General features: G+C 37.9%; 1 protein-coding gene across 2 annotated transcripts in view; it reads left to right on the top strand.

Annotated features, from left to right (window-relative positions):
* Positions 1148-21310, top strand: part of G2E3 (G2/M-phase specific E3 ubiquitin protein ligase) — a 62661-nt gene continuing 42498 nt past the window's right edge. Inside the window, exons 1-4 of one of the 2 annotated variants that reach the window (XM_013989056.2) lie at positions 1149-1298; positions 11719-11825; positions 14467-14507; positions 19674-19771. In XM_013989056.2, coding sequence (XP_013844510.1) covers positions 14471-14507; positions 19674-19771 — 135 coding nt within the window. In that variant the 5' untranslated portion in view covers positions 1149-1298; positions 11719-11825; positions 14467-14470. Of the gene's footprint in view, positions 1299-11718; positions 11826-14466; positions 14508-19673; positions 19772-21310 lie in introns of both variants that reach the window. The other variant, XM_001927793.6, reaches the window with a different exon arrangement.

Raw genomic sequence — 21310 nt, 5'->3', positions numbered from 1 at the left:
ATGCTATTAGTAATGTGAAGATGATCTGGTAGCAACAACCAAGTTCAGAGATGTTTAGTTTCCTTCTTTTTTTCCCCCCTAAGAACAAGTTCAGTTCTTCCTTTTCTTTCTTGAGACTTTTTGGATCAAGGACATATTATATGTGGTCCAACACTTGTCCCAAGAATCTGACAGGACAGCTACATAGCGATCTTATAAAATGGTCTATGAGGTGGGGGGGAACGTTGCTAACACTTATCCTCAAAAGTATTATTTGGTACCATATGATACCACTTATATCTGGAATCTAATATATGGCACAAATGAAACTTTCTGCAGAAAAGAAAATCATGCAAATGGAGAAGAGACTTGTGGTTGCCAAGGGGGAGGGCGAGGGAGTGGGATGGACTGGGAATTTGGGGTTAATAGATGCAAACTATTGCCTTTGGAATGGATAAGCAATGAGATCCTGCTGTATGGCACTGGAAACTATTATCTAGTCACTTATGATGGAGCATGATAATGTGAGAAAAAAGAATGTATACATGCACGTGTAACTGAGTCACCTTGCTGGACGGTAGAAAATTGACAGGACATTGTATACCAGTTATAATGGAAAAAATAAAAATAATTATAAAAACATTATTTGGGATCAGGAACTTTTCCCACCACTCATTTTTAATTGTTGTTAGAATAAAGGTGACTGGTGCACTTGGCTTTTTGCCTTCCTCAAACAGGGAGGGAATCAGGTTAAAAGTCCCTACTGTGCAGTGAAAGGTCTGAGGAGACCCAGGAAAACCTTGGACTAAGTACGTAGAAGGTTTTTTTTTTCCTTCTGGCTGTAGCTGGTGTTACGCGAGAGGAGGGATAAAAACGTCCTGGCTCGGTTAGCGCTTTTATTTTTTCCTCGCCTTGAAAGGATGAAAATTCAGCACGTCTCAATTCATTTCAGAAGAGGAGCCTCTCCTGATCCACCCGACACAAACACCATACCCGCCCGCACTTCTCTGTGACCTATGTAGGGAAAGCGACAAAAAAAAAAAAAAAAAAAAAAAAAGACTGTAGCGACTACTACAGAACCAAGAAGAAACCGCGCGGAATAAGAGCGTGGCCACACCAGGACCCACCCCAACCTCCGGGTCGCCGCGGGCCCCGCCTTTTGGGGGGCGTGGCTGAACTCTCCTTCCGGGTTGCGGGCGGAAGTGGACGAATTTGAATTGTGCGGGCCGTTGGATGGGGTGTTCTCGGATGGCCTGTGGCGCAGCGCGAGAAGAGAAAGGTGACACGGCCGCTCTGGAACTTCTGCCCAGCGCGCCTCGGTGAGTGGATGGGTAACGGGAAGAAACGGAGTATTCAAGGGAGAGAAACCGAACTGTCGGCTGGAACAGGGCGTCGGGAGACAGGACAGTTAGTGGGGGCCTCGGAGTGCCTTTACGGGGTGGGTGTCGGGTGGTGGGGCCGGAGGTAGGAAGTTTTGGAAGTCAGGGCGCGGGGACCCTCTTCTGGGCCCCCGCTCCCGGTGGTGGCGCGCACAGGCCAACTCTAACTGTTGGGGATACCGAGGCCCGACCGCCCCTGAGATTAAACCTTTTTAAATCTCTGACTCTGTGGTAATCGCAGTTAAGTATTTCCTTCAGTTCGACTAGAATGCTGAAGCTTCAAGAGCAGTTATTGAGAAACTGTTACCTTAAGCAAAAGAATCTTCCTTTATTAAAGATGGGAGGTTGAGGCAGGTTTAGAATGAAGGGATGCTCTTCGTGGCTCCGAGTTCCTCCCCAGAGGGATACTTGAGAGTAGTCTTTATTACTCTGGACCGCAGGAAATTGACAGTCTTTGAAATGCCTGGTGGGGATTTAAACTGAAATCTGAGTATCCTTTGTATTCAAAACTCGGATATTTTTCTTTCACCGTTGACATTTTTCATGTACCGCAAAATCCGAGACTCTTGCTCATTTAAATTGGTTATAGTAACAGCGGTGATTCACAAGGATCTTAGTTTGCTGACAATAGGGATAAGACCTGCCTTTTCACCTCATTCATTCATTGGGCAACTGGGTTATTGTGGATTCATTTCGAAAGTACTATTGTTTCCAGCATCGGGTTTTCTTTGTTTTGGTTTTTTAGTGTTTTTGTTTTATTTATTTTTTTTGATAACTACCTCAATTACCAAATTCTATCTAACCTCCTAACAAAGTTGCGCCTTCTGAAAAAGTTTAATGTTTACCCTATATCTGTAGTGAGCATTTAAATGTATAGAAATTTTATATCTTGCCTTATTGAAAACTGAACTGTCAGAAGTTTTGTGTTGCTTTATAGTATAAGATATTTTATGTTTAAAATTATTAACAGCAGGGTAACCTATCATATAAATGTATAACTTTCTCTTAAAAAGTAGGACGTAAGAATCCTGCTCTCTCATATCTGCTATGAACTTTTTCATTATTAGCCAGGAAAAATAGATTTCAATATTCACTGTTTATGATTGTTGAAATTTAAACATTTTGTTTAAGAGTGCACCAAAGACATTACCTATACTTTCCTGAGGTTTGCAGATAGCTGTTCTGCTTATTTCATGTAAACTACAAGCAAATGATAATTTGAAAGTACTAGCGTCTACATTTTAATCTGTTCCTTTTCCTTACCTGCATTTTTGCTCTACCTAAATCAGTGAGTTACAATTTTTATTGTGTACTTATTACCTTGAAAGGTTTGTTAGGTGCTGATTCGTATTGCTTGTGTTTGAATTCCATCTTCACCACTTGGTAGCTGTGTGACCCTAAGCAAGCATTTTTTAACCTTTCTTTTAGTGCTGTGATTCCCTTAAGTATAGCGGGGATAATAACAGTGCCTATCTTGTAGGATTGCTGTGAGAATCAAACATTTAAAAATCTTAGAATACTGTGTGACACTTAGTAGATGAAACATGTATCTCTTGTTATGTTATTAAGCATTGTACAAACTGTATTATATACATTATTTCATTAATCTGCACAAGTGACACTGTGATATGTACTGGTATTTTCAGATAAGAAAACTGAATCCAAGGGGGTTCACTAATTTGTTCTCAAACAACAATTAAAATGTTCTTACTGGGGTCAGAAATTAGATTTAATTAGAAAGTTTATACCTTATACTGATTGTATTGCCTTCTGCTTCTGTCTGCAGTTTCTTCTTCCAAGTGTTGCCCCATAAAAATCTCTGATGACTTTCCTTTGTCTACCATATATAATTCAAATTTCTTAGCTTTTTCTTTTTTCTCCACAAAGCTCTTCTCAATCTGGTTCCAAACTGTTTTCAGTAATCATCTTCATGGTATTCCAGCATTCTTTTACTGATGTTGTGTCGTACTGCTATAATTCTCCAAATCTATTCTCTGTTGTATTTATGTGTACCTAGCCATTGACCTTTTGTATTTCCTCTTAAAATTTTACCCAGTGGGTTTCAGAAACCTTTCCAGACTTCCTCAAGCAGAGTGCTGCTTCCTCAGTGCTTTTCAGTTGTTAACAAATGGCACTAAACTAAGAGCTCTTGTCTTCTTTGTCTTTTTATCTGCAATTCTAGATGGAGAGGAGTAAGTATCCTTACTCTGAAAGTGTATGTTCGAGTGCTTGTTATTTTAACAGTTTTAATACTTTAAATTTTATTTACATTTAAATTTATTTAAAATTTATTAAAATTGTTATTTTAACAAATTTTAATACACTGAAAATGTTAAAAATTAAGATGATGGAATATAATTCTGTGTAGCTTAGAGAGAGTTTAGTGATATCAATATAGTTTGCAAATTTCACAAACATGGAAAAATATGTATTGAAATTGTAGGATCAGAAGACCTTCACATGGGAAAATAATCAAGAGCACTATTGCTAGTATTCACAGAACTCACAAATGCTTTATACATATTTCTCCTTTAATCTTTGCAGACATTTTATTACTATTACCTTATATTAAGGTGAAGAAACTGAGGCACCAAAAGATTTACACTTCTACATGGATTCAATTTTAAATTAACAAAATATTGGGAAATTAAAAACAGAAAAGTTTGCCTTTCCTTTTTTTTTTAAACTTTTTATTTTGAAATAAATTCAAACTTACAGAAAAGGTACAAAAACAATGCTAACAATTTCCCATATATCCTTCAGTCATTTTCTCCAGGTGTTACAGTTTTATCATACTTGCCTTCTCCTTCCCCAGGCCAGCCTTGCCCTACTTTTTTTGTTTCCAGAAATATACTTTGTGGTAAAATGCACTTTGTAATTAAAGAAAAACAGTCTGGTTCACATGTTGTACTTTGGAAGTGTTTTCTTGCCTTTTTTTGGGTTTGTTTTTAATGGTCTTGACAGTTTTGAAGAGTACAGGCCAGTTATTGTATACAATGTGTCTCAATTTGGGTTTGTCTTGTATTTGCTCAGGACTATATTCAGGCAGTGCTTGGGGGTGGGAGGAGCAGGAATGTGGGAGGAGCAGGAATACTAGAGCAGTGATGTTGTGTCCTTTATGCATTGTATGGGGTGGGCATGACTTACATTTGTTCTATTTCGTCAATAGTTCATTTGATCACTTGAGTATGGTGTTGTCTGCCAAGTGTCTCTACAGTAAAGTTCTTTTTTTCTTTTGTTTTGCTTTGCAATTAATGAATACCTTGTGGGAGATAATTTGAGATTATATAAGCATCTTATTTATCACCATATTTTTGCTCACTACTCTTACTGTAACAGAGAAGTTTGATGTCAATTTTTGCCCATTACTCAGATCATATAAGATGTATGGTCACACAACAGGTTTATCTAGACCATGAGAATACTTCTACAGTTAGGAAACTGAAGTAGTATCCATTAATTCCTGCCATAGTTTTAGAAAGTCAGGGGTCATATGGGTAATTCTTTTTTTGTGCGTGTGTGTGGTTTTTTTTTAGGGCCACGTTTGTGGCATATGGAAATTCCCAGGCTAGGGATTGAATTCAAGCTGCAGCTGTTGGCCTGCACCACAGCCACAGCAGGGTGGGATCCAAGCTGCATCTGCAACCTGCACCACAGCTCACAGCAACATGGGATCCTTAACCCTCTGAGTGAGGCCAGGGATCAGACCTGCGTCCTCATGGATACTCATCAGGCTTGTAACCCTCTCGTCCATGAAGGGAACTCCCCATGAGTGTAATTCTGGTGTGACTACTTGAACAGGCTGTGGAATGTTTGAAGATGTAATCAATAGTTTTTTATGCCTTTCCTTTTGAGTTTGATCAGTTAAGACTTACCTGACTTCCTTGCCTACAACCTGTCACCGTTGTAGGCATCATCATTCTAAGGACCAGTGGGGTAAGGGCCTGGGCTAAGGAGTGTATGATCCTAATATGCTCTCATTACACAAACCTTCTCCAGACAAAGTTGTACCACATATTTGAGTCAGAGCTGAAGATCTGATGCTGACTAACCATTCACATTATTTCTTCTTGAATTTTGGAGTTGGAATACAAGAGACTATTGGGAACCAAGCTGGAAATGTCTCTATGTGCTGAGATGACAATGCAATGATGAAGAAACATGAACAGGGAGCGGATGTATTTAGAGGGAAGGAGGGAAAACCTTTTTTTAGAGAATTAGTTATAAAGTCAATATAAACTTATAACTACTGCTTTTTCTTTTTAAACAAGACTTTATATATTTTTAGAGCAGATAATAGGATATCCCTTGTACCCCCACCTCCACAACATAGCCTCGTCCATTATCATCTTCTCCCACCTTCCCCGCACCACTAGAGTGGTACATTTGTTATAATGATGAATTTACATTGACACATGTTAATCACTCAAATATATAGTTTAAATTATAATTCGGAGTTCCTGTTGTGGCACAGTGGAAATGAATCTGACTAGTATCCATGAGGATGCACGTTCGATCACTTGCCTTGCTTAGTGGTTTAAGGATCCGGCATTGCCCTGTAGCTGGGATCTGGCGTTGCTGTCACTGTGGCTTAGGCTGGCGGCTAGAGCTCCAGTTTGACCTCTAGCCTGGAAACTTCCATATATCCTAAAAAGATAAAAAAAAAAAATTATAATTCACTCTTGGTGTTGTACATTCTATGGGTTTGGACTTGTATATATTATTATGGTATTATACACAGTATTTTCACTGTACTAAAAGTCCTTTTGTGTTCTACCTATTCATTCCTCTTCTGCTCTTCGTAATCACTGATCTTTTTACTGTCTGTGTAGTTTTGCCTTTTCCAGAATACAATATAATTGGAATTATACAGTGTGTAGCCTTTTCAGATTGGCTTTCAAACAGGTATTCATGTAGGTCTTTTGTAAAAGTGAAGTGGCGTAAACGGAACTTTTGAAAAGCAGGAGATGTCTATTCCTAGTGTGATTGCTGGGTGATATGGTAGTTCTGTGATGTATTAAGCAACTGCCAAACTGTTGGTCCACAGTAGCTGTACCATTTAACAATCCCGTTAGAAATGTAAGAGGGTTCCAGTTTCCCCATATCCTTGCCATTACTTGTTTTCCTTTTTATTTTTTATTTTTTTTATTATGGTCACTTTAGTGGGCATTAAGTGGTATCTATGTAGTTTTCATTTGCTTGTCTCTAATAAGTAATGCTGTTGAGTGTTTTTTTACGTGCTTGTTGATCATTTAAATTTTTCTTTGAGAAATATCTATTCAGATCTTTCCCTGTTTTTAAGTCAGGCTATTTGTCCTTTTGTTAAGTCGTAAGAGTTTCTTATATATTCTGGATGTTAAATCCTTATCAGGTGTATGAATTCCAAATATTTTTTTCCATTTGGGGGATGTGGTTTCACGCTCTAGATTGTAGTCCAATCTATTTTTTTTTTCTTTGTTTCTTTCTCTTTCTTTCTTCCTTTCTCTTCTTCTTCTCCCTTCCCCCCCACCTTCCTTCCTGCCTGCCTTCGACTTTGGTGTCATGTATAAGAAACCATTGCCAAATCCAAGGACATGAATGAAGGTTTACATAATCTTAATTTTTTTCTAAGATTTTATAGTTTTGGTCTTACATACTAAGTCTTGAATCCATTTTGAGCTAATTTTTAAAAATAGTGTAAGGTAGAGATCAACTTCATTCCTTTGTAGTTGGCTACCCGGTTGTCCCAGCACCATTTGTCAAGGAGACTGTTCTTTCACCATTGAACAGTTTTTGATAACCTTGTTTTTTGTTTTGTTTTGTTTTATCCTTTCTAGGGCTTAACCCATGAGATATGGAGGTTCCCAGGCTAGGGGTCTAATTGGAGCTGTAGCGCTGGCCCACGCCACAGCCACAGCAACGTGGGATCCAAGCCGTGGGATTAAGGAGGATGTGGTGTTGCTGTGAGCTGTGGTGTAGGTCACAGACGTGGAAAATCTGATTCTAAAACTCACACAAATTACAAGGGACTTTGAATTGACAAAACAATGTGAAAAAGAAAAAGGTAAGTAATTCTTACTTTCCAACTTGAAAACTTACTACCAAACTAAAGTGATACCGGCATAAGGATAAACATAGAAACAGGAAAGGAGCAGAGTCAAGAAATAAACTCATACATCTATGATTAACTTTCAACAAGGTTATCAAGGAGTTCCTGTTGTGGCTCAGTGGTTAACGTATCCGACTAGGGACCATGAGGTTGCAGGTTCCATCCCTGGCCTTGCTCAGTGGGTTAAGGATCTGGCGTTGCCATGAGCTGTGGTGTAGGTCACAGACGCGGCTCAGATCTGGCATTGCTGTGGCTGTGGCATAGGCCGGCAGCTGTAGCTCCAATTCGACCCCTAGCCTGGGAACTTCCATTTGCTGTGGGTACAGCCCTAAAAGGACAAAAGACAAAAAAAAAAAAGAAACCAAGGTTTCTTCCTTGGTCAAATAAGGCTAGAAGTAAATTTACTGTATGCTCCTCTTGGAGGTTCATAATGCAGTGTAATGTGTTCATTTTAAAAACTTATTTAAATAGTATTTCTCAAACTCTTTGACTTTGGAACACTTTTAGGGATTATTTATTATAACCAATCTGAGAAATAGCATTCTACAGAACATATTTTGTGAAATGTTCTTCAGTTAATCAGTGAAGTTACTAAGATACCTTTCTCTTATCTCCAAAAAATGTTAAAATGCTCCCTAATTAATGTCAGAGTTGAAACTCAGATCTGGAATGTTTTGTATCTTGTCTTGCTACCTTTTTACCATGCCATTTATCATTGTTACTCAGTTTCAGTCCAGTTCATTTTATCAGGTGAAGCAAGAATGTCTCACCTAATGAAATGCCTTAAAGAATTTTGCGTTCTTTCACCTGACTCCTTCTAATAGTGCCATTTTTGCTTTCTTTCCTGTATACATATTGATTACCTGCAATGTACAGTTCCGTAGATGGTTCTTTTTTTTTTTTTTTTTTTTTTTTTTTTGTCTTTTTGCTATTTCTTGGGCCGCTCCCACGGCATATGGAGGTTCCCAGGCTAGGGGTCGAATTGGAGCTGTAGCCGCCAGCCTTTGCCAGAGCCACAGCAACATGGGATCCGAGCTGCGTCTGCAACCTACACCACAGCTCATGGCAACGCCAGATCCTTAACCCACTGAGCAAGGCCAGGGATGGAACCTGCAACCTCATGGTCCCTAGTCGGATACGTTAACCACTGAGCCACAACAGGAACTCCTTGATAACCTTGTTGAAAGCTAATCATAGATGTATGAGTTTATTTCTTGACTCTGCTCCTTTCCTGTTTCTATGTTTATCCTTATGCCGGTATCACTTTAGTTTGGTAGTAAGTTTTCAAGTTGGAAAGTAAGAATTACTTACCTTTTTCTTTTTCACATTGTTTTGTCAATTCAAAGTCCCTTGTAATTTGTGTGAGTTTTAGAATCAGATTTTCCATGTCTGTAAAAACAACCATTGGATTTTGATAGGGATGGCATGGAATCCGTAAATTGCTTTGGGGAGAATTGCCATCTAAACAATATTAGTATTTCAATCATGAACAGAGTTCTTTCCATTTCTTTGGGTTCTTTATTTTCTTTTTGTTATACCTTGTGGTTTTCAGTGTACAAATCTTGTGCCTCTTTGTTACGTCTATTCCTAAATTCATTCTTTTTGATGGTATTACAAATGTAATAGATTTCTTAATTTCCTTTATAGATTGTTCTTTGCTATTGTATAGAAATTTAGCTGATTTTTTTGTTTGACATGCATCCTGCCACTTTGCTGAATTTATTAGATCCAACAGTGTTTTATGAATTTATTAAGATTTTCTACCTGTAAGATCGTGTCTTCTGCAAATAGAGGTACTTCTTGCTTTCAATTTTGATGGCTTTATTTCTTTTCTTGCCTTACTCTGGCTAGAACTTCTAGTACAATGTTGAATAGATGTGATAAGAGTGGGCATTATTGCTTTGCTCTGAATCTTATGTAGGTAAAGTTTTCAATTTTTTGCCATTGAGTTTGATGCTACCTGTGGAATTTTCCTAGGTGCTCTTTATCATGCTGAGGAAATTTCCTCCTATTTCTAGATCCACGAGTGTTTTTATCATGAAAGAGCATCGGATTTGCTTAGGTGGCTAGTCTAGCTAAAGAATCAACTTTTGATTTTATTCTCTCTTGTTTTCCTGTTCTTTACATTTAACTCCGTTCCAATTTTCTGAATTCCTTTCTTCTACTAGGTTTGGTTTCGCTTTGTGCTTTTCCTAGTTCCTTCAATTACAAAGTTAAATTATTGTTTTGTGGTCATTTTTTTTTTTTAATGGCCACACCCTTGGCATATGAAAATTCCCAGGACAGGGATTGAATCTGAACTGCAGCTGTGACCTGTACCACAGCTGCAACAATGCCAGATCATTTAACCCAGTGTGCTGGGCCAGGGATTGACCCCACACCTCCACAGTGACTCAAGCCATAGCAGTTGGATTCTTAGTCTACTTACACCATAGCAGGAATTCCTGGAATCTTTTTTATTTTATTTTTTTTAATTTTTTTGTCTTTTTGCCATTTCTTGGGCTGCTCTCGTGGCATATGGAGGTTCCCAGGCTAGTGGTCTAATCGGAGCTGTAGCCGCTGGCCTACACCAGAGCCACAGCAACGTGGGATCTGAGCCGTGTCTGTGACCTATACCACAGCTCACAGCAACGCTGGATCCTTAACCCACTGAGCAAGGCCAGGGATCAAACCGGCAACCTCATGGTTCCTAGTCGTATTCGTTAACCACTGTGCCACGATGGAAACTCCCCTGGAATCTTTTTTAATGTCTGCATGTTATAGCTATAAATTTGCCTCTGATCACTTGCTGTCTACCACAGGTGTTAGTATGTTATGTTTTCATTTTTTTTCATCTCTAAGTATTTTCTAATTTCCCTTGTGGTTTCTTCTTCACTCTTTGCTTGCTTCAAATTGTTTTGTTTAATATCTACATTTTTGGTGAACTTTTCAGTATTCTTTCCTTCATTTGCTTGTTGGCCATGTTGTACTTCTTTTCTAAAGTCTGTGTTTAACTCCCAAGCTTGTGTTTTTGAGGCCAGTTTTACCCTAATACCAAAGCTAGATAAGAACATTATAAGAAACGAGAACTATAGACCAATATCCCTGATGAGTATAGATACGCAAATTCTCAGGAGTTCCCATTGTGGCTGAAAATCCAACATAGTGTCCATGAGGATGTAGGTTTGATCACTGCCATCACTCAGTGGGTTAAGGATCCATCCTTGTGGTGTCGGTCACAGATGCAATCTGGATCCCACTTTGCTGTGGCTGTAGCATATAGGCTAGCAGCTGCAGTTCCAGTTTGACCTTTAGCCCAGGAACTTCCATATGCCACAGGTGCAGCTTTAAAAAGAAAAAAGAAAAAAAAAATTCTCACAAAATATTAGCAAACTAAATTCAATAGCACATAAAAAGGATCACCACGATCAAGTAGGATTCTTTCCTGCATGCAAGAATGGATCAATATATGCAAATCAATAAATATAACACATTGCCCTAATAGAAATAAAAATTAGTTATCTTAAAAGGTACAGGAAAAGCATGTAAGAAGATTCAACATCCTTTCATGATAAAAATTCTCAACACATTGGGCATAGAGGCAATGTATCTCAGCATTATAAAGGCCATGCACGACAAAGCCCATAGCTAGCATCATATTCAGTGGTGAAAGGTTGAAGACTTCAGATCAGGAACAAGACAAGGGTACTCTCTCTCAACACTCCGATTCAGTGTAGTCCTAGCCAGAATAGTCAAGCAAGAAAAAGAAGTAAAAGGCACCCATATTAGAAAGGAGGAAGTGAAACTGCAGAAGACTTGATGTTATATATGGGAACATTCCTAAGGATCCCTTCAAAAAACTATTAGAACAGCCACCCAAGTAGAACGAGTGGGGAATTTGGCTTACTTTATTGTATTAGTTGTCTATTTCTGTGTAATTAATCACCCCCAAACTTGTGCCCTAAAACAACAAATATTTATTATCTGACAGTATTTGTAGTTGAGAAATTCAGAAACACCTAAGCTGGGTGGTTCTGGCTTAGGGTCTCCCTTAAAGTTGCTCTCAGCCAGGCTGCAGTCATTTGATGGCCTGACTGGGGTCAGATGATTTATTTCTAAAATGGCTCACTGTGGGTAAATGCCTCAGTTCTTTGCCAAGTGGATCTCTCCAAGGAGCATCTTGAAAGTCCTTATGACAACCAGCTTCCTCCAGTGCAGATGATCCGTGACAGAGAGCAAGGAGAAAGTCATAATGCATTTTATGACCTAGTTAACACATGTCATTTCTGCCAGGCTTTTTGGTGGAAGTTACTAAGCACAACTACAATAGAAGGAAATCAGACTCCATCTTTTGAAGGGAGGAGTGTCAACTGTGGGTACCACTGACTGAGCCAGCTGAGGTAAGCAGTGCTGGAGACTCAGAATACCTCTTGACATTGGCTTCCTGGAGCTCTTCATTAAATTGTTAATGATTTCTCAAGAAAAGGGAGAATGCTCTTAGTATTATTTCTAAGACCAAGATTGTTGTTAAGACTTAGGCTGTTGTTGAGATTTAGACTTGTTTTCCTTTTTCTACTTAGGAAGTCTTAAAATTCATTTACTAGGAAAAAAAATGATAAAATCCAACTAAAAATATATCAGTTTTTGTTTTCTGAAGAAACAAGATGGTTGTTTGAAATCAAACACCAGTCAAGATTTAGAAACAAAAGTTCTCTTTCAAATGCTGTGGGTTAGGAAGAAAGTTTATGTAAACTGGTGTAAAGTATGAGTTTTGTAATATCTTTAGAACATTATTCCATTTGGGAGCAATTTTAATTTTAATACAGTTTTTTTCTGGCCTCACCTGTAGCATATAGAAGTTCCCAGGCCAGGGATCAAATCTGAGCCACAGCCATGGCCTCACAACTGTGGCAATGCCAGGTCCTTAACCCATTGCACTGGGTTGGGATTGAACCTGCACCACCTCAGAGACAATGCTGATTTTTAACCCACTGTGCCACAGCAGGAATTTTAAGCTTAGAGAAGAGTTATAAGAATAAAAAAGGAACTCACATACCCTTTCTTTAGATTCACCAATTATGTTCATGACATTTGGCTCATCATTTTTTCACCTGTTTTAGCTCAGTCACCCTAAAACCACCAGGGATAAACCTTAGTGTGATAAAGTTAGGTCATTGCAATGAGAAAGATTGCTTACCAGGAAAACCACAGGGCGTCTCACAGGTAAAGCGTAAAATAGAGTTCTTATAACATTTCTGAAAAAATGGCATTGAGGTGAAATTTAAATGAACTAGTATTTTGATAGTGTCAAAACAAAGCCAAGACTGTGTGTAAATGATTCGACATCAGGTCTGAACTATGAAGTGGGCCTAGGGTGGTGTTTCCTTGCAAACTACAAAATTAAGAGGAGGAATATTATATTCAGAAAGCTCTGATCTGTAGCTCTGTACCTCTTTTGGAAACTTTGATTTCTTCTTTGGTTGTTCTTTGGTTTTTGTTTTTAAAGACTTCTTTTTCTAATTGAATTGCTTTGGTACCTTCATTGAAAATCAAATGACTAGAAAAGTGTGGATCTCTTTCTGGGATCTTTATTTTTGTTCCGTTAGTCTCTGGAGTACTGTATATTAGTACAATTTGAAATATAAAGTATGTCAGATTGGTACAAATAGGAAAAATCTTTCCTGTGTATGTTTTGATAGCAATAGAGAGTTCTCCTATGGTCATCTGGTAGCCAGTGATATTTGGAGGCTTTTCAGCATGGTCCTCTGCATATTCCTCCGCTCCTTTTTTTGTGACATGGAGATTGATGTTCACTTTTATTCTTTTCTGTTTATTTCTAAAGATGAGGAAGCACTTGTTTAGTACAGAGTTCTAAGGCTGGTAGTTAAGAAACCTCAGGTACCTTTCTTGATGTAGCATAGTTGTCTGTACATATATTATAAAGATCTAGACAGAAGTTCCCTGGTGGCCTAATGGTTGAGGATCTGGCTTGATCACTGCTGTGGTGTAGGTTTGATCCCTGGCCCCAGGAACTTCCACATGTCCTAGGTGCAGAAAAAAAAAAAAAAAAAAAAAGGCAAAATAAAACATATTAAGTACAGTATTTATTAAAAATAAAATAAAGATTTAGACTGAACTTAATTGTACTGTCCAACTAAGAAATGCCTTGGGTCCTTGTAGTGGGAAGGAAAAGCAGAAGACAAGAAGTAGCCATATATAAATTGCGATTTCTGGAATTCCCATAGTGGCTTAGCAGAAGCAAATCTGACTAGCATCAGTGAGGACACAGGTTCAATCCCTGGCCTCAATCATTGGGTTAAGGGGTCTGGCGTTGTTGTGAGCTGTAGTGTAAGTCGCAGATGTGGCTTGGATGTGGTGGTGTTGTGGCTGTGGTGTGGGCCAGCGGCTACAGCTCTGATTCAGCCCCTAGCCTGGGAACCTCCGTATGACCCTAAAAAGACAAAAGACAAAATAAAATTGTGATTTCTTTATAAATTAGTCTAGAACCTTGCAAGTTACCTATACTGTGGACCTCAGTCATTATTCTGAATTACAATAAATCAAATACTTATCAAAAAAGTAAGCAATAGCTGTAGCTCACCTACAGAGGAGAGAGGGTAAGGAATTATAAGTTGGAGAGATTAGAAATCAAATATAAATCTGTGTTGGGATACTGCTAAACATCGTTCGCAAATTAAAATATTTGTTTAGGTAAGGTGCTGTTATGTGCTAATGGGATTTTCTGCAATAGATTTGTGAAACTGCTAGAAATTTGAAAGTCTAGGTCTGTTCCTAATATGTCTTGAAGGTCCTGGCTCCTTTCCTACTTTCCGCTAAATGCCAGTAGTCACCTTAGTCTCACCAGGTTCTCCCACACTTGTTGAAAACTACTGGTCTTAGAAGTGGAAAGGCGAGGAAATTAAGTACTAGAGTAAAAAATGATTATACAACTTGTTTTTAATCATGTGTTGACTAAATTTAATTAAAATGGATAATTTGAGAATTTTAAAATTAAGATGGCTATATTCTTATTTTTCCTAGTAAAATGAATGAAAATAAACCTGGGGGCTCACAGAACCTCGGTAAGTAATCATATTTAAAATATTTTCAAATATAATTAAAAACATTAAGATATTTTATTCTTGCTTTTTTATTACAATAAATCATTTTAGACTGCTTCTCAAACAATAGGAGTTTCCTGATCCATGCTTAGTTCATGTTTCCATGTACTAAAGTATAATGTTGGGTGTATACATTTCAACAAAAATCAGCTAGAAGAGGATAATTTGCCAGATTGTATTTGTATTCTATGTGTATTTATCAGGAATAGTTTGTATCTGAATAAAACAGTATTATTTATTTTAGTAAATACATTTTTTCACCTTTTTGAGTACTGATTCAACCCCTAGCATGGGAACCTCCATGTGCTGTAGGTGTGGCCCTAAAAAGACAAAAAAATAAAATAAATAAATCAATATAAAGAAATCAGAACAATTTTACTGAATTTTAAACAGTACAATTTTAAAAACAAGTACAAATAAGAAGTACAAAAGTAACCTACTTAGAAAAATGCATGCATGCTGAAACCTAGTCCTTTCTGTGTCCAGGGTCTCTATACTGGGCAAAGGGAGGAGGGAATCAGATGGAAAGCACAGGTCCACAACACATAGTAGATGCAGCTCCATACAGCATTCATGCTAAGGACTCCTCTTTTGTGGTCTCAGCTAATTCCTTGTATTCCTCTTCTTATTGATAGCTACATTCACATTTACAGCTGAAGGTGTAGTCATTGGGGATGAAGAAGTTATGGTGGGAGCTGCTAATGTGAGATGTCCAGCAAACAAATGTGAATTTGCTAAAATTAATGTGGTCATTTACTTTGGGGAAGGGAGGGAAACTGAAACCTTTTAAAAGATTGGGGAAAGGGGTTTTCAGTTACTGCTTATTAAACTGGAGTGAGGGAGGGCAAATGTAGGGGTATATTTCACAATACTAAGTATTGTATTAGCTCATGCTGTTTCTTTCCAGTCCTGAAATCTGTTCTGTGAGTTGCCTCTTAACAAAGTAAGCCTTCAGCACATAATGTCCTTTGTTCGTTTGTTTGTCTTTTTAGAGCTGCACCCACAGCATATGGAGGTTCCCAGGCTAGGTAGGGGTCAAACTGGAGCTGCAGCTGCTGACCCACACCACAGCCACAGCAGTGCAGGACCCGAGCCATGTCTGGGACCTACAGCATAGCTCGTGGCAATGCCAGATCCTTGATCCACTGAGTGAGGCCAGGGGTTGAACCCATATCCCTATGGATATTAGTTGAGTTTGTTAACCACTGAGCCACTATAGGAACTCCATAATGTCCAGTGTTTATTACATGTATTAGTTAAGGTAAATAAGACTAGCTACTGTAATAGGTAAACTCTGAACTCTTAACGGTTTAACACAATAAGAGTTTATCACTTGCTCATGTTACAGTCCAGTGTGGATTGGTTAGAGGAGATTGAACAGAGAGTTTCTGCTCCATGCAGTCATTTAGAGATTCAAGTTCATTCCATCTTGTATTGATCTGCCCTCTTAAGATGCCCAGGGTCTTTTTAGCTAGTGATTTTCTGTTTTTATTAGTATGTTATTAGAGATTTGCTATACAAGTAAAAGATTTGCATTATAATATTTGCTATAACAAGTAAAGATTTGCTGTATAAATAAAGGATTTGCTGTAGAAGTAAAGGATTTGCTATATAAGTAAAGATTTGCCAGACAGGGTAATTATAGAACTAACATTCAGTTCTAAGTGTCATACCATTTAATATATTGCTATATGCTATCCCACTGAATCCTTATTAAGGCAGAGTTTGAGGTAGGTACTGTTGTTACTGTTATAAATAAGTTTTTAAGATGAGGAACCAGATCCATAAAATGTTTATGTGACCTGTCCAAGGTTACACAGCAAGAGTGTGGAACTGAGTCTTAACTCTGATCTCTCTGACTCTACAGTTCACCTTTTTAAAATTTTATTATTATTGTGGTAAAATACATATAACATAAAATTCATCATTTTAACAGTTTTGAAGTTTACAATTTGGTGGCAGTACATTCACAGTGTTGTGCAGCCATTACCACTATCAGGTTTCAAAACATTTTCATTATCCCCGAAAGAAACTCTGTATCCATTACATAGTCATTTCTCATTTCCCCTGTCCTCAGCCTCTGGAAATCACCAGTGTGCTTTTTGTCTATCTCTGGATTACTTCAGATAATATAATCTCTTATATAAATGGAATCATATAATATGTGACCTTTTGTAATTGGACTCTTTGATTAGCATAAAGTTTCTCGGCTCATCTGTGTTTGTAGCATGTTGGACCTTAATATTTCATTCCTTTTTGTAGCCGAATGATATTCCATTGTAAGGATATACATTTTATTTATCCAATCATCCATCAAATGTTGGACATTTGTTTTCTCTTTTTGGATATTATGAACAGTGCTGCTTTGAGCATTAGTGTATAAGTATTTGTTTGAACATCTGTTTCTGTTTCTTTGGTATATATACCAGGAGTGAAAAGTGTTGTATCATATGGTAACTGTGTTTAACTTTTTGAGGAACTGCTGACTGTTTTCCAGAATGGCTGTACTATTTTACATTTCAACCAGCAGTGTGTGAGGGTTTTAATTTCACCAGATCCTTGCCCACATTTGTTATTATCTGACATTTTGATGATAGTCATCTTAGTGGGTATGAAGTAGTATCTTCACCATGGGATTTGTATTTCCCTAATGACTAATAATACTACACATTTTTAGCATGCTTATCAGCTATTCATATATCTTTGCAGAAATGTCTGTTCAGGTCCTTTGTCCCTTTTTAAAATTGAGTTGTTTTATTGTTGAGTTTTAAGACTTAATACATTCTGGACATTTAGATCCTTAAAAGGTATATGATTTCTAAATATATTTGCTCATTTTGTAGATTATCTTTTCACTTTGATAGTGTCCTTTAGTGCACAACAATTTTAAACTTTAATGAAGTTCAGTTTATTTTTTTCTTTTATTAATTTTGCTTTAAGTGTCATGTGATATCTAAAAAACCATAGCCAAACCAAGGTTATGAAGATTTACCCCATGTGTTCTTCTAAGAGTTGTATATAGACTTCTGTTAAGTCTTTGATCTGTTTTGAGCTAATTTTTGTGTAGGGTATAAGATAGGGATTTGGTTCTATTATCTTACATGTGGCTACCCACTTGTCTCAGCCCCATTTGTTAGAGATTATTCTTTCCTCATTGAATGATCTTAGCATCCTTGTTCAGAATTAACTGACCAGGACTATATGAGTTTTATTTTTGGATTCTTTCCACTGATTTATTTGTCTATCCTTATGCCAGTACCACACTGTTTTGATCTCTGTAACTTTGTTGTAAGTTTTGAGTCTTCTCTGGCTAATGGTTTGTCAGTTTTGTTTACCTTTTCAAAGAAGAAATTTTGCTTTTATCTATTCTGTATTGTTTTCCTATTCTCTATGCATATCTCTGCTTTAATCTTCTTGCTTTTTAGGGCTGCATTGATGGCGCATGGAAGTTCCCAGGCTAGAAGTTGAATCAGAGCTACATCTGCCAGCCTACACTATAGCCACAGCAGTGCAGGATCCAAGCCACATCTGTTACCTCCATCATAGCTCATGGCAATGCCGGATCCTTAGCCCACTGAGCAAGGCCAGGGATCGAACCCTTGTCTTCCTGGATACTAGTCAGATTCACTAACCACTGAGCCACGACAGGAACTCCTGTCGGGCTTTTTAAAACTCTTATTTTTCCCATCTGTTCCCCTTTCCCAGCCTCTTCTTTCCTAACCTTTTTGTTCTGTCACCTGCTTACTATGTCTGTTATCCTTTGCTCCAAGCTGCTGCCTCTAATATATTTGTCTTAAGTGCTTTTAACAATCAGACTCCAGCCCAGAGAAAGTTCTGAGGCAGGTGAAACAAGGGCAGGTGTCTAATCCCATCCCTCAGGGAGCCACCACACAGGTAAAAATACACAATCATATTTCTTTGGCAACAAGGTGCATATTATCTACTCCTAGACAAGCTGCACTAGGAACACGGGACTAAGAAAGCAACACACATTGAATGTGGGCCAAAGGCCATTGCCTAGCTAGAGGGTGGGGAGTGGTAGGCAGGTAAGTTAAAATGCCACATCAAAATTTGGCAGCTTGTTTCTTTATTAAGCATTCTTCTGATTGTTTTAAGTTTTTAAATAAGATTTAAGAGTTTCTGAAAAGTTGGTTCTGATGGTTTTGGTGGCTTAATAATTTGCTTTAGTGGAGAAATGGAGTTTTAGTTTCCAAATTTATTATTTTCAATTATGTCACCCTACAAGTTGCCATTTTAACTATACACTGGGATGAATCATGAAAGATCAGTAAAAAGGGATTTCCTATTGTGGCTCAGCAGGTTAAGGACCAGACATTGTCTCTTTGATGATTCAGGTTTGATCCCTGTCCTCACTGGGTTAAAGAACCAGGAGTTCCCGTCGTGGCTTAGTGGAGACGAATCTGACTGGTAACGATGAGATTGTGGGTTTGATCCCTGGCCTTGCTCAGTGGGTTAAGGATCTGGCGTTAGCGTGAGCTGTGGTGTAGGTCACAGATGGCGGCTCGGATCTGATATTGCTGTGGCTGTGGTGAAGGGCAGAAGTTACAGCTGCGTTTTGACCCTGTAGCCTGGGAATCTCCATATGCCGTGGGTGTGGCCCTAAAAAGCAAAAAAAAAAAAAAAAAAAGATCCAGTGTTGCTGTGAGCTGTGGTGGTGTAGGTGCAGATACAGCTCTGATCTGGTGTTGCTGTGATTGTGGCATAGGCCTCCAGCTGCAGCTCTGATTCACCTCCTCGCCTGGGAACTTCCATATGCCACAGGTGTGCCACAGAAAGGAAGGAAGGAAGAGATTGATGAAAAGGAGTTCTCTTGTGTTGCAGCGGATTAAGGATCCGACATTGTCACTGCAGTGGCTTGGTTCACTGCTGTGGCATGGGTTTGATCCTTGGCCTGGGAACTTCCACATGCTGCACAGGCAGTCCAAAAAAAAAAGATGAATTAAAAGATGTAAAGTCACAATTTTGTTTTAGAAGTATTAGAAATTTTAATTTACTGATAGTAATATAATGTGATTTACTTTCCTAGAAAGAATTGAACACATTCCTCCAATTCCATGGGTTTTTTTTTTAAAATATTTTTCATACCTTTACTTTTTTCACTGTTAGCTTGTGTTTTCTGTCGAAAAAATGATGACTGTCCTGTTAAATATGGAGAAAAGAAAACTAATGAGAAATGGAATCTCACCGTGCATTACTATTGTTTGGTGAGTACAGTTTTTAATTAAATCCTAGAAATGTGATATTTTTCTAAAGAAATGAATTCAATACTGATGGCTAGTTTCTGAGAAATGGTATAGTCATTTAACTTTTCTGGGTCTCATTTTGCTTGTATGTACAAATAAGGTTTTTCACTTATCCAATTCTGAGATTCTAAAATTATTTGATATGTAGAAATACCTGTCATCATTATCTGCTTGTTTTTATCTAACTCTTTAGGGCCTAAGTAGGAAAAGGAGAAAATGGTTAGGTTTCTCAGGGAGTTGTTCATTTTACCACTTTGTTGTTTACATGGTTGCTAGTGATAACTCAGAAAAGATTCATTTGACAGTTCAGGAAGTAAAAGAAAAATGTTTTATTTCACAGAGAACCTGGAAAGAAAAGTTCTGACTAAAGATAATAAATATTTATGGAAAAGGAAATAGATTAATGTATAGGTCACTCAGAAGAAAGAAAAAAATATCATATTGAGAATTAGTCTCATTTATTCCTCATTCCTTCCACCAACTTCTCACCTTACTGAATCTGCCTTAAGCTATTAGTGGTATCACCACTGCCTTAGCATGCCAAGGTTGCGTGAGTACATGTGATATTTTTTGGCACTTGTATTAGTTATATATTGCTGCTTAATTAATTATCCTGAAATTTAGCAGCTTAAACCACGTTCATTATCTCATATGGTTTCAGAGGGACAGGGATCTGGTATTGGCTGAGCTGGGTGATTCTAGCTCGGGGTCTTTCATGAGGATGAAATCAATGTGTCACCCATGGTTAGGTCATCTAAAGGCATGTTGGGCTGGAATATCCACCTCCATTGGTTCACTCACATGGCTTTTGGCCTCAGTTTCTCCTTGTTGGCAGGACGCCTCAGTTCCTTACTTCCTGAGTGTCTCTGTAGGGCTGCTCATTGCGTAACAACTAGCTGCTTCTGAAGCAAGTGCTAAAAGAGAAAGAGGCAGATAGATGTATACTGAGTTGGAACCGTCGTTTTCACAGTCACATAACTACTGTCACTTCTACTTTATTCTGTTTGTTCAAAGTGAGTCATTAAATCTAGTCTACACTTAAGGGGAAGGGAATTATGTTCTACCTCTTTAAGGAATGAGTATCAACAAATATGTGGATATATTTTTATACCCTCTACAGCATCCATGTTAAAACTCTTTTAGATGCTTTCTTGAGAAATCATCTAATGTAAATTCTTGGTGGACCTTTAAGATTTGTAGACTGGTCTAGGACCAGGACTTAAGGGAACATGAAGTTGCATTCCAAATTTATTTGTAAGTTGGAATCTTATAGTTTGCATCACAAAAGAAAGCCTTTTCATTTTTCTTAGGAGTTTACTTTCTCTGCAGTAGAGTTAGGAGAGCTATTAATCAGTGAGTTATTTTTCCATAATTCTTAGTTAATATATATCATTTTTTATTTTTTTATAGACTATATTATACTGATTAAAATAAATCTCTAGGAGTTCCCATTGTGGCTCAGTGGAAACAAACCCAACTAGTATCTGTGAGGATTTGGGT

Source organism: Sus scrofa, chromosome 7 (assembly GCF_000003025.6).
Source record: "Sus scrofa isolate TJ Tabasco breed Duroc chromosome 7, Sscrofa11.1, whole genome shotgun sequence".
NCBI lineage: Eukaryota > Metazoa > Chordata > Mammalia > Artiodactyla > Suidae > Sus > Sus scrofa.
This window is presented reverse-complemented; position numbering and strand designations above follow the sequence as displayed.